Source organism: Drosophila albomicans, chromosome 3 (genome assembly GCF_009650485.2).
Source record: "Drosophila albomicans strain 15112-1751.03 chromosome 3, ASM965048v2, whole genome shotgun sequence".
Lineage (NCBI taxonomy): Eukaryota > Metazoa > Arthropoda > Insecta > Diptera > Drosophilidae > Drosophila > Drosophila albomicans.
Window position 1 is genome coordinate 48,538,612 of NC_047629.2, and position 14,279 is coordinate 48,552,890.

Sequence of the window (14,279 nt, forward strand, 5' to 3'; positions counted from 1 at the left end):
ATCAATTTCGTGCGTAATTAAATAAAAAGACAACAACATGGGCGACAACAATAAAGCGACATCTATTTTTGACAGCCTTAATTGCGGCTTATGAATTTTGCTTCACCAAAAGTGCAAAGTCCGGACTCCGGACTAAAACAGAAACAGAAACAGAAAATAATAACAACTGCGCAGCAAAAAGCCATTAGAACTTTTTGCAAATAGCAAAAAGAAAAAAGGCTTATCAAAAGGTCTATTCTTGGCAGCAGCAGCAGCAAATGTAATAAGGATGTGCTCGAAAGGTTAAATCGAAAGCAAAAGAAATTGGCAAATGCCAAATGGGAAATGGGAAATGGAGACGAATCGAATTGCAATCGATTTGCAATTGCGGTTGATAGCAATTAAACTGCAGTGAGTGCAAATATTGATATTGACCGACAGGTAGGCAGGCAGGCAGCGTGGCACTCACACACCACCTGGCGGTCAGAAGTGTCAACAGAGAAACAGGTAAACAAATGCCACAATTTCATATCCTGTTTTGTTATTAGGCAACGCACAAACAGCACCGAAAATTCAGCAACAAAGAAAAGGATGTGACTGCCTTCCCTCTCACTTTCTCCCACTCCCTCTCTCTCTCTCTCTCCATTTCTCTCTTTTTAATACAGTATTTCGTTCTCTCAGAGAGAGCTGCCGCTTTGCAGAAGGCGGCTTCTGCAGCCGGGCGAGTCTATAAAAGGAATCGGCGTGCCATTTTGCCGACTCAAACGCGAAAGGACAACGTCTGTGTACACACACGAAGCGAACAAGCACAAAAAGCCGACAAAACGCTTTACGAGACGGTGTTTTAAGAGTGTGTTAGTGTATTCTGTGTATGTGTTGAAGTGCGTAAGCAACAAAGACCGGTAACAACAAAGACAGGAAGCAACAACAAGGAAGTCGAAAGAAGTGCAACGATGACCACACCTCACGTCTGCTTTGCGGACGAACTGCAGCCGGAGGAACGCAATGGCAATGCGAATCACGGCAACAATAACAACAGCAGCAGCAACACAACAACAACCAAGAAATGGCTGCTCGAATTGGAGCCAAGTTCGAACTCAGGCAGATCAACGCATTCGCCTTGCAGCAGCCAGAGCATCTCACCAACGCCACGCTATGAGCGTAACATGGGCTTCTTTCAGCAACTGAGCCGACGCTTTGGCCTCCGGTCAATCGATGACCTAGTTCAGGGCAGCGGCAGCGGCAGCGATGACGCAGCAGCCACCGCCAGCAACGTCAGTTGCAGCGCCGCCCACGAGGAGGATGCAAACAGTTCATCGACCGATTCGTACTCATCGTCGATGGCAGCGGGTCGAACGATGGCGCGCATCGATGGTGTGATGTCGTGTGCCTCGAGCGAAACCAGCAGCACCATTGACATCGAGGAGCAGCAGCAGTTGCAACTACAACAACAGCAACAGCAGCCAGCTAAATCGAAACGCAAATCGATGAGCCGCACGAGCTTCTCACGATTGCATCGCCGGTCGACTTCGTCGTTGCGACGCGCCTTTGAGAGCCTCTCGCTGACATCACGTTCGCTTTCCTGCAGCGGCCCCTCGCCACCGCCACCGCCACAGCCATCACAGCAGCAGCAGCAGCCATCCACCACGACAGCGTTGCCATTGAAGTCGGCGTTGAAATCGGCATCAAACGTGGAGCTGCATCAACGACATCAACCGCATCACCATCGATTGGCCTCCAAATCGGTGAGCAGCTCCAGCGCCTGCTCCACAGCCTCATCGACGACCTCCAACACAGCAACAGCAACAGCAACGGCAACTGCAACGAGCACAAAGAGCAAATCGAAGCCGCCGCCACAACGCATTCTGCGTCAGCCCGTCTCCTACACATATCTAAAGGGCATGTCCGGCCTTCCCACACAGCGAGTGCCTCGCAGTTCGGTTTGTTGTCAGTACGCTCGTCGCTAGATTCGCCTCCACTTCCCCTTTGATAAGTAGCCGCAGTTTGATATATAGTTCAGCTAGATAATATAGAGATAGCTTTTGCCAAACCCAAAAAAAACCTTCCCCCCATTTACATCACATTATTCATTTCGAAATCTGTGATACAATAATCTTTTTCATATCCACGCAACAAATAGAAAAGAAAATCACAAGAACAAAAACTCATTTTGAAAATGTAGAACAAAATTGTTAAGACTTAAGCACCTAGAGTTAAACCATATAATAATAATTATAATTATAATACTTATATATTCCAACACATCGCTTTTCGGTTCAGCATCCATAAGAAGAAAAAAAAAACAAAAAACAAAGACTGTAAGCAGATCAGAAATTTTGTATTCGAAAACAAAAACACAATTGGAAAGTTTTACAAAATAATAATTCTAATATTGTACATTCGTGCCTTTATCCCATAAACCCAAAATTTTGCATCTAATATTTGTATTCAATTCACTTAGGAACACTCGTTCCAACAACTTAGTATGTACTCACTTAATTTGCTGTAATGGGATCAAAAATAAACAATTCGTAAGTTAGTTTAAGTCTTTCAGCTATGTTTTAGTTCATCGCACAGCACTTTAAAGTAAAATTGAAATTCCCCAAGAGAAAACTGATTAGTAAAGTTAAATATATACAGCAAAAACATATACAACAATGCAAACCAATAATTAAATAACAGAATAGTGTCTCAATAATCTATATCGAAAGTGGCAAATAAGCAATACAATTGATGATTATACTCGTATACAGCATATATTAACATATAATATTATATATACATGCATATATAATATACTTATATATTTAATCGTAAGTTAACTATTTACCAATACTCAGATTACGAGGAATTTCTCACAACAACAACAACAACAACTCACAGAAGCCAGTTCAATAAATGAAATAATTTACACCAGAAAATCGTTGTTTTGCTTCTACTTTTTATACCCGTTACTCACAGTATAGAAGGGTATTATAACTTTGTGCCTTCCTGATATGTATGTAAAAGGCAGAAGAAGGCATATTTGACCCAATAAAGTATATATACATACTTATATATAGTCATGTCCATCTGTCCATATGAGCAACTAGATCTGAGAGACTATCATGTCTGCTTGTAGATCAAGGTTGTTTCTAAATTTTGACAATTTGGTACTTTTTACACTCTTTGGTATATATATCATTATACCAAATTATAGCCGTTGGTATATTTTGCACTCTTTGGTATATTTTGAATGTAGTACTATTTATATTAATATACTAAATATAGCCGTTGGTATATTTTGAATGTTGTACTATACCAATATACCAAATATAGCCGTTGGTATATTTTGCACTCTATGGTATATTTTGAATGTGGCATATTTTTCACTATTTGGTATATTTTTATATTCTATAAAAATTTTATATTCACTCTATGGTATATTTTGAATGGTGTACTATATCATTATACCAATTATAGCCGTTGGTATATTTTGCACTCTTTGGTATATTTTGAATGCAGTACTATTTATATTAATATACTAAATATAGCCGTTGGTATATTTTGAATGTTGTACTATATCAATATACCAAATATAGCCGTTGGTATATTTTGCACTCTATGGTATATTTTGAATGTGGCATATTTCTTACTATTTGGTATATTTTTATATTTATTATATCAGTATACGAAATATACCGTCTGGTATATTTTTAGTATTTTGCGCTATATTAATTTTGTATATTTTAATAATAATACAGCACTGTTTTGACTTTATTCTAAATGTGTTGCGGGTATCTCACAGTCAAGCACATTCGACTGCAGCTTTCCTACTTTTTCCACATAAAATTCTATATTTGTTTGCCAACTTATTACGATCTTAATGATGGCTGACCCACTTGGACAGAAGTTTTGCCAAAGGCTCCAAAAATAGTCATGGCAATTAGAATGAATCAAGGCTAATTATGGCCATTGAATATCACATTGAATCACACATTACGTATACGCCATGTTCGCTGTTCGCTACAATCTCAATACACAATCTATGCCTGATTATTTGTTGCTTATTCGAGTGTCAGCCAAATGGGAGAGGGAAAGGGAAAGGCGCACAGGCGTGGCATCAAAAAGTAGGTCAGCGATTGAAAAGCCATTTATTTTGTTGCTTTTCTTTTTTATTCGTTTGCCGATGGATAGCAATAGCGATATCGATATCGTTGTGGATGGATGTTGTTGCCAGGCAAACGCCATAAAAATTGTTTATGGAAATTTATGAAATTTGAAATGCAAGCATTGAATTTATAACAACAACAAGTCGAGACAGTCGTCGTCGTCGTCTATCGCTTGATTTGATTAACATTATTCCAACTGAATGCACAGACGAATTGATATGGAAATAATTACCTCATAAAAACCCGTGTGCACACACATTTTATGTACTCACAGCAGCAGAGCAATTAATTCAGTCACAGTCTCAATATTGCGGCAGCTAATGTTTGGGGCGCGGAACATCACAAATTAGCGAGCCAGACAAGCCAATCAAATGTCCTAATAGCCAAAATAGTTTGAAGCAAAATACGTCAGCAGCATACAAAGTGACATACAAAAGTCACATCATCAAGAGTGGCTATTTGTATGGTTATCTTCGCCCCCGGAGGGCGTGTCTGGGGCGTGGCACGCACGGATTTGAGCCTGCCACTAAAAATACTTATCATTGACCCAATTCCCGTTGACAGTTTATGAATCCTAACTGACAGACGACAAATGTAGAAAAGTTGTCGAAATGTAGCATAGACAATTGGAAACTGAATGTTACCCCGGCAACTAGTCGTATGTGTGATTTTTATAGGCTACCGCTGCTGCTATTGCTGCTGCTACTGTTGCGCATACGACCCGTTGGCAAATCACTGAAATGGAAAATAGCAATTGTGTGTATAACGTTACCAGCGGCGACCGCAGTCACGTAGTCTCAGCAGCCTCGCCTCAAGACAGCTGCGGCATCAAGTTGCCTGTCTCCTGCTCCTTCTTCACTTTCTCTTCCCTTTTCCCTCTCCATTTCAATTTCTGTTTGTTTTGGTTAACGTCGCTCGCTGCTTGTACAACTGCCACAACATTTAATTAAGTTTCAGCTTCTTCTGCTCGGTGTGTGTTTTGTTTTTGCTGCTATTTTTGGCAATTTGTCTATTTATATTTATGCTACAAAAGTTACTTGTCGTTTAGCCGCTTCATATCATTCTCATCATCATCGTTGTTGACGTCGTCGTTGTTTCATATGAAACCAAGTGAATCTTTTGGTTATTAATAAATGACTAATTTTCGTCTGTGCACACATTGCAAAACGATACCGAGGGGTCTAATTCGAGGTCTAATGGGCCACCGAAGGCACTGAAAAACTCAACGCGACTCCGATTCGACACCCGTCGCAACAAAAAAAAGGCATTTTTTACGATGCAGGCCACGTTAATTTGTTTCACGCGCCGCGACAATCGAAAGGAGGCATGTGCAAGAGGAGAGAACTCAAGCACTTTGGGTACAACACAATAATTAATCTTCTTCTGCCCATAACGCAAAGAGCCGACAAGAAAAAAAATGCACGAAAACAAGCAAGAAATCGAGTGTGATCGACTGTGAGATACCCGCCATCTATTCTTAGTGAAAGCAAAACAGTGTGGTATTATTCTTAAAATATATCGAATAAATATGCCTAAAAATACTTTTAAAAAAATATACCGATCGCTATATATGGAATATTGGCACACTATAATGTTTAAAATATACCATACATTACAAAATATTCTAAACAAATATACCGAAAAAATAGTAAACTATATTAAGTCTATATTTGGAATATTAATGTACTATTATATCTGAAATATACCATACAGTACAAATTATACCAAATTAGTATACCGAAAAAATGCAAAAAATATATCGGACACTACATTTGGTATATCGATATACTATATTACATTTAAAATATATCCTACAGTACAAATTAGACAAAAATTAATATACCAAAAAAATACTAAAATATATCTGAGACTAAATTTGGTATATGAACATACTGTACTACATTCCAAATATACAGCAAACTATAAACCAGATTGCATTGAATAACTGAATAACTTTTACTACAAATTCTGTTTTCTCTGATCACAACTAAGTGTTCAAGAATCATAAAGACTGCAGCTACATATGATTGTTTGCACCAAAAGTCGTGACTCAAGCCTCACGACAAAAATTATAGCTCTATGTATCTCTGAGATCTAGGTGTTCATTCGGACGGACAAAACGACAAACGGACTGACAGACGTATAGTCAAGCATGACTATATTGTCTCGGCTGTTAACGCTGATCACAAGTATTTATTTCTATTGGGATCAAAGCTGCCTCCTTCTGTCACAAAGTTATCATACTCTTTTACCCTACCCATAACGGGTATAAAAAAAGGCGCACTCCCTGATGACTTTTGCTTGTACACACAGTTGGAATATTTCCGGTTGCCATCACGAATGAATGATATGTGTTCATGTGTTTATAAGTTTGCCTGATGCTGCTGTTTGTTGTTCTCACGTTGTTCTTTATGAGCATGTCAATATATGTGTATGTGTGTGTGTGTGTGTGTGAGTGCGCGTGAATATTGTTTACCTTTATCATGCCGCTTGTTCTTTTTGGTGAGGCATTTTTTTATTATTGCGTCTTCTCATACTTGTTATCTTTACGGCGTTTTCCGTCGCCTTTTTAATGGCACTCGGTTGTAATTTCATTTTAAAAATATTGCTGCATACTTTGCTCGAGGACATCGACAGACAATGCGCGGGGGAGGAAAGCAAATGGTGGGAATATTGTGCTCTGAGCTTGTGCTCGAGACAAAGCGTTTAATAAATATTTCGAGTAGCTGCGTTTTGCTATTTTTAGCTGCCACGCGAGCATGAAATCTTCGCTTATTGCCTCCTCTGAAGAAATGTATAGAAAGGCACTTCAAGCCACGCGACCGATGCGATGCTCTGATACAATAGACGTTACGTATACGTCACGTTGAGCGAACCAACTTGCATGCTAATTTGTACTTTGACCCAAATACGAGATGTGTTTGTAACCACACTTGATAAACGTGCTCAAACCGAAAGGACTTGGCCGCAAATCCAACTCAAGAGAATGACATGAACTAAGTAAATAATAAATTATGCGATTCTTACACGCTACACACGCCCAATTGGTCTTACTGTCTGTCTGCCTCTGTCTCTCTGTCAGCTCATAAAATATGCACAATGTGTCGGTAATTGAAGTCAATACGCAAAACAAAACGTCTTCGTTTAGTCCCAATATTTACACTTACCGTTCAGTCGAAAAGAAAACAAGCTAAGAAAAGACGCATAAAAATAGTCAATGCTCTCTGGAGATTGCCCACAAAAAACAGCTAAAATGAGAAACCCACATCAATGGGTTTGAGGTGACGAAACAATCCCAAACGGATGGGAGTAAAACGAATGTGTGTTTCAAGATGAGTTGATTTGATGTTTATCCTGTTACTAAATTATATTTTTAAATTTACCAGCTAAAAATAAGAGCAAGCACATTCTAATAATAATAACAAAGAAAAATAGTAATTGTAAAAATAAATGGTAACTAAAATAGATGTCTATTAAGAGCCTAATAAGCAGTAAAGGCAATTGATTAGATGGGCTGTATAAATATTTGTTTATAATGAAACTAATTACTACTTTCTTGTTAACTTATAACTTGCAAACTTGAGCAGCTCATTTAGTTAAGAGATTGAAGGTCTAAGTTGCTTGGGATATACTATTATACTACAGAATTTATTTTGTAGCTTTACAATTTTAATAGAACTTTTATTTTAATTTAGAAATAAAACTTCTTGGTTCAATTTCGATTCAAGACTTTATTTTTGATTTTAGTACGTCTTTCTTCTTTGCTCAATCATAATAAATTAGTAAATGAAAGATTGTTTTATTATTCGATTATAAATTTCATTCATTCTAAAATTTATTTAAATTAATCTATTTTGATTCCGAATAGGGTAGCTTTTACTGAATTACATTAAATTCCAAATACGAAGTCAACTGCTTAGTCTGCCGTATTTCCCTATATTTCTATCCTTTCTTTATTTATGTTGTATCTATATTTATGCTGGCTAGTTTGTTCTATTTACTTTGTCAATTGCCTACTGCTCCCCTAACTTCTGTCTATCGACAATTTGTTGGCTGAGAAAAAGGGTATTTGCTATGCAATTATCTGAAATCTATCTGAAGTCAATGATAGCTACTAAATTGTTTAGCTGTCTGACTCAAAGGCATTTATTTAGTGAGTCACTTTCTATCGTGAACTGAACCTTTGCACAATCTCCTTCAACTTATGAACAAGATTCGTTTCCTATCTATTATTTCCCAAAAAATACTCAAGCTGTCGTTTCATTATAAATATTTATTAAATTATCTATTTGCTTCATCTTTTGTCAATTTGAAAAGTATAGTACCCTAACTCCTTTTGTTGTGTATTGTCTGTTTAAACGACATCTTTTAGTTTATGATTGATAATTTTGTCAAGTCCTTTTCTAAATTGTGAGATACAAATCTGTGTTAGCCTTTTCCCACTTTTAAGGAAATTCTCTTTTTCTTTCTGTTATTTTTACGTAATTTTCTATTACTATTAGTTTATTTGTGGCTAAGGTCGTCGTCGCATAAAATTTTGTGAAGGGCAAATTTCTGATATTTCTTGGTTCCACTTTAAGATTTTCCATTCTAAAAACAAGATTATAATCTTGATTTTCACGATTGAATTTTGTTGAAGAATTTTGATCTTGTTTTAAGAAAAAACCTTTTTGGTTCAATTTCGACATCATATAATATGGATACAAGATTTTATTCTTTATCTTACCACTTTTTTTCTTTAGGTTTAGTACTCTGATTTTGTATACATTTTTCATTAACTTTATTTCATTTGTTGTTTTATTGAAGGGCATCTGCTGGCCGTTCACCTGCCAACTGCAGCGTGGACACATGTGTCTTATTTCGAATGCATGACAAGCCATTAAAGAGGGCTACTCGTAGGGTCGAAAATATTATGCGCATTGCGGCCACATTAGCTAGCAATGCTCCAATGCTACTTCAATGCTTTGGGCTCGTAATGAGCTGAGTTGGCTACGTGACATGGACAACGCATAAAAGTAGGCAACGAAAACACTAAGTGACAACACTCATTTGCACTCACACAAAGAGGGGGAGAGAGTGAGCGGAGGGAGACAGAGAGGGAAGAAGAGATATGGAGTCGCATAAGCAACAATTACACGATTAGGGACAGACCAGGGTCGTCCCTAATTAATTGTATCCCTTTTAGTAGCATTAACTACAATCGAGAGGGAGAGCGAGTAAGTGAGCAATAAAACAGGAGAAAAGGGGAAGGAGAAAGGTAGTTGTTCGGCTTGTCAATTAACCCTCAACTCATCCAGGCAACTCGACTGCATTCATTCACAAAATGCAGCCGCAATCGAAGCGGGGCGAAGGTTAACGCTTCCGCTGGAGGACAATGCAGCGTCTCATCGTTGATGACGTAGCCCAGTTTATGCCCAGTCGCATCCTTGATCAGGTCATACGTCAGACAGAGAGCAGCGCGCGCATCCTGTGCGTGTCCTGTGTCTGGCCTTCAGCACCCAGACCGGACAACGCCGGGCCAAGAACTAACGCACTCGCTCGCTCGCTCTCGCTTTCGCTCTTCCCAGTTTGATTCCCTGTTTTGGGGCGTCGTTGTCCTTACAAGGATTTCATTCATAATTGGCCGGAAGCCAGACGCCACAGCGACGTCCTCGACCTCGTTGCCCATTGACGGAACCCACGGGAAACCATAGCAGCCGCAACTCAATTTACGCCAGCTCAAGGCCAAAAGCAAACACATATGTTGATGAAAATATGCGTAATTACGAGTCTAATGCACCTGACTTAACTCCCTAAGGCTGAAGCCTGGCAACCAATGAACTGTGGAGACGTCTGCAATTAGTTAAAGTGTCAGGCTAACGAAATTGATTCACCAACTTCTTTACAAACTTATTGCGTATACGCAACGTTAAGACGTTCGTAGCAGGTGCTGCGCTTTGACCACACGCTGAAGGTTCAATTGTGACGTCGTTATCTGCCTTTAGAATGCAAGTCGTATCTATGTGTCCGTGTGTGTGTGTGTGTGTGTGGCGTACGAATTGCACTAACTGGGTCAGGGCAACGCCGCTCGGCAACGTTGACGTTTGTCGGCAGCGGCTTGCATCCTTGTGCAATTCATTCTTGAAACTGTTGCAGCGTCACAACTAGAAAGAGTCAAAGAGAAAGAGAGAGTAGAGGTGGAAGTTACTATAGAAATGCAGCAATTGATGAGCGAGTGACGAGTTAACCACAAAGGCAAAGCAACATTAATTGTCACACAATGCGTATACGTCATGTGGCCGCGCATAATTGAATAGCTGAATGATATGCATGTGCATAAAGGACATGTGACGCAGTGTTGGACGTGCTGAGCGTGTTTTATATTTATACTGCATCCCTTTGGCGCATCCTTTTCGCACTTCGTTGCACTGCACTATATTTATAGATGTAAGAAAGATACAGTTGAATGTGCTCGACTGTGAAATACCCGCTAGACATTTCCAACATAACTATATTCTACAAATATATCTAATAAATACTGCACAAATACTAAAACACGTTGTTGAGTATGCTCGACTATGGGATACCCGCTACCCATTATTCATATAACAATATTCAACAAATATACCAAAAATATACCACAAAAAGTATTAAGATATACGGAAGGCTCCACCTAAAATACACGCTGCCCCCTTCAATAAAACTATATAGTACAATATACCAAACATATACCGCAAAAATACTAAAATATTCAGAAGGCCAAACTGTAGGATAGTCGGTACCCATTTTCAATAAAGCCATAAAATATAAATACACCAAAAATATACCTCAAAAATAAAAATATATACCGAAAGCCAAATTTGGTATATCGATATAGTACTACATTTAAAATATACCATAGAAGTTCAAAATATATTAGATGGTCAGCAAAAGTATTTCCTTAATAACTTCAACAATTTTAATCTGATCGCAACCAAATTTTCTGGAAGACTACAGTTATTATTGTGTGAACCAAAAGTCTTTAAAATGACGCTTGTTATTCGATTTTTTCCAATTTGCGGGACCGGAAGTAGCCATGGCATAAATTTGAAACAATCTTGATCTAATAAATGCTGTCGAAAAAGAAATATATATAATATTTATTTCTTATAGTCTCCAAAATGTAGATTTTCATACGGACGGACAGACAGACAGACAGACAAACGGACATAGCTATATTGTGTCGCTGATCAAGAATATATATACTTCCTATTCTGCTTGTCACATACAATTCTTTCCTGCATAAACTTATCATACCCTTCTATCCTATGGATAGCGAGTATAAAAACAGGCGACACGGCGGCGACTTCGCGGCCATCGCGTGGCTTGCATAATGCATCGCTGCTCCTCCATCTTCTCACTATAAATAGCATAGCGCTTGCAACTAATTTGAATGCGGTGCAGTTTTTGTGAAAAGGAACAGCGACAACCTTGCGTTCTAACAATTGCAACAATTTCGTGAGGGAGAGGAGACAGCAAACAAAGGAAGGCCACAAGGCGCATGGATTGTTTAGGCAAAGAATGCAAAGAAAAAAGGTCGTTCGAGAGGCTGCGCCACTTGACCCAAAACTCAGTTTCACACGCCATGCGACGCCACGCTGATTAATGTGCAGGATATGGCCCATTAAGGACGACACCTAAGCCCAAGCGCCTGAGATGGGCTTAACCTAAATATATGTTTATGCATGTTTTAATGCCTGCCTTTTGTCTCACCGACCTTCGACCGGCATCAAAGCTGTTGGCGATGACGTCACAGACAGACAGACAGACAGAGAGATAGCCGCATGCATGCGCTTCAAAATGTCAGTTTAATTTGAACCCCAGCCCAGACCGCGAATGTCACACAATAATAGACAACAGACGCTCTCGAAAGTAGGCAACGACAACAGCAACGGCAAAATACAGCGGAAATTGGGCGAAGGTTCGCGACTGAATGCGTCGTGTCCGCTGCCAATTTACGGTTCGTTGCCTTGAGAGAAAGGTTAGCAACGCTTTCGAGTGGCCAGCTACAGCTTCATAGCTTCAGCTTCACAGCTTGGCGACGCGTTGCGCATCCTTCAACTGTTGTTAAATGCCAAATCGGCGCAAATTGCGCCGTCTGCGAGGGGTCGCTACAACACTTTATTGTTGTTTCATAACCGGGCAAAAGTGTCAAGCCAAGCGAGAGTGTGTGTTGGTGTGCTGGTGTGTGTGTGTTGGTGTGTGTGTGTGTACCGGTGCCTGTGACTGCAATGTCCTTGTTTGCCTGGCAGTTCATTGCCCGTTGCAGCTGCAGCCTGCATGAGAGCCGCAGCTGCGCAGAGAGCGTAGAGTATGAGAGAGAAAGGGGAAGAGGGGGGAGAGAAGGGGGTAAGCAGCTGGTTCAATGCACGCCAACTAGGTTAAGAGCTAAAGGGACGACACACAGACTCAGTTTCAGTTTCAGTTTCGGTTCTCGGATTCGGTTTCGGATTTTAGCACAGAGGCTGTGCTCGATTTTTCTTTCTGCAGCGAGCAGCGCCTATGACGTCATTAAAAAAGAAGGGTGTGCTTAAGTGTGTATAAGTGTGCTCTCTGTATGTGTGAGTGTGCGTGTGTGTTTGTGTCGATGTGTGTATGTTGTGTATTGTGGCAAGTGTTGCATGCTACACACTGAGGCGACGGCGGTTTACTTTCGAGTGTGTGTTTAAAATATATGCGCATTTACTTTTGAGCTCAGCTCGAGTGTATGCGAGTGTGTGTGAATGTGTGTATATGTGTGCTCTGTTTGTGTGTGAGAAATGGGCACAAGGGCATTTGAAGCGGCAATTGTGCTGACTAGAAGTAGACGGGTTAAATGAGCAGTGCCTAATACCAAAAACGCTGACCGATGGCAGCAAATGAAGCGTTGCAAATGCCACGTTCCAAATGCCAAATTGCAAAATGTGAACAGCTTTATAATTTAAATCTTTTATTTATGCTCATATAAAATATATTATGAAATGAACCAGCAACTGAAATGTGGAACGTTGCAACAATTTATTTATTATTACATTATACCTTGTACTAAATAAAGCAGAAAACAAGTAAGAAAACTACAGCTGAGTGAAATACCCGATACCCATTTTGAATAAAAGCAAAACAGTGCGGTATTATTCTTAGAATATACCAAATTAATATTTGGTATAGCCTTGACGTAATACCTTCGAAATATACCATTTAAATATTCCAGATTGTCAGCCAAAGCATTTACCATGCAGAAGTATTCTTTAAATAAATTCTACAATTTAGTCGCAATTAAATTCTTAGGAATCAAAGTTATTAATTTCTATACCAACTCTACTTCTAGCTCTAACTCGATCTACCTTCAAAATTTTGCTTGTTATTCGATTTTAAACAAACTTTATCTACGTGCCAAAACAACAAGTTATGTAAATAAAGTTTTCAATTGCCACATTGCAAAATGTGCATTTATTTATTTACAATATTATATTTATTATGAAATAGCTTTCAATGATTGCATTCCAAATTGTAAATTGTTTTAGAAATTGTATGTTATTTTTTTGATTTCTTACACTTTTCAATCTATTATTCAATAAAGCTCTAAATGAAGCTTTTGAGACATTACAAAATAAGATTATTTATTAACTATAATATTACAAATATCATTAAATGAAGCCTTCAATAGACCCATTGCAAAATTTAAACATGTCTCTAATTTGTATTTATTTTATTTACAAAAAGCTAAAACATGAATTTAAAATCGCGCTTAAGTTAAGGAATAAAGCCAAAGCTAGGTTTTAGTATTTCGTATTTACATAGTATGTAGAGTAATCACTTAGTATTTTATATGCATAGTACTTATACATAATTTATTATTTGTAATTGTATAATTCATCACTTATGCAATTTAATTATATGTAACTTAAATAAGTAAAATGGTAGTGAACAAAGTTCATTAAATTATTCAACGCGTTGCACGCGACGTATGAGTGATAATTAATGATGCAATGCAACCAGAAGCCAGACGACACTATCAGTGGCCAGCCAAAAGTCTTAGTCATTGCTAGTTTAGGGAAATAGAATACAAGCAAAGGCAAAAGAACGTGTCTAGTTGACGAACAATGCCGTCTCGTCCTGGCCGCAAACAATGGCCAAGTCAAAAGACAGCAG

General features: G+C 38.7%; 1 protein-coding gene across 1 annotated transcript; it reads left to right on the forward strand.

Annotated features, from left to right (window-relative positions):
- Window positions 1-752: 752 nt before the first annotated feature.
- On the forward strand, window positions 753-2,885 carry LOC117569265 (uncharacterized). Its single transcript, XM_034250365.2, has one exon. The coding sequence runs from the start codon at window positions 933-935 to the stop codon at window positions 1,944-1,946; it is 1,014 nt and encodes a 337-aa protein (XP_034106256.1). The 5' UTR covers window positions 753-932; the 3' UTR covers window positions 1,947-2,885.
- The last annotated feature ends 11,394 nt before the right edge of the window (window positions 2,886-14,279 follow it).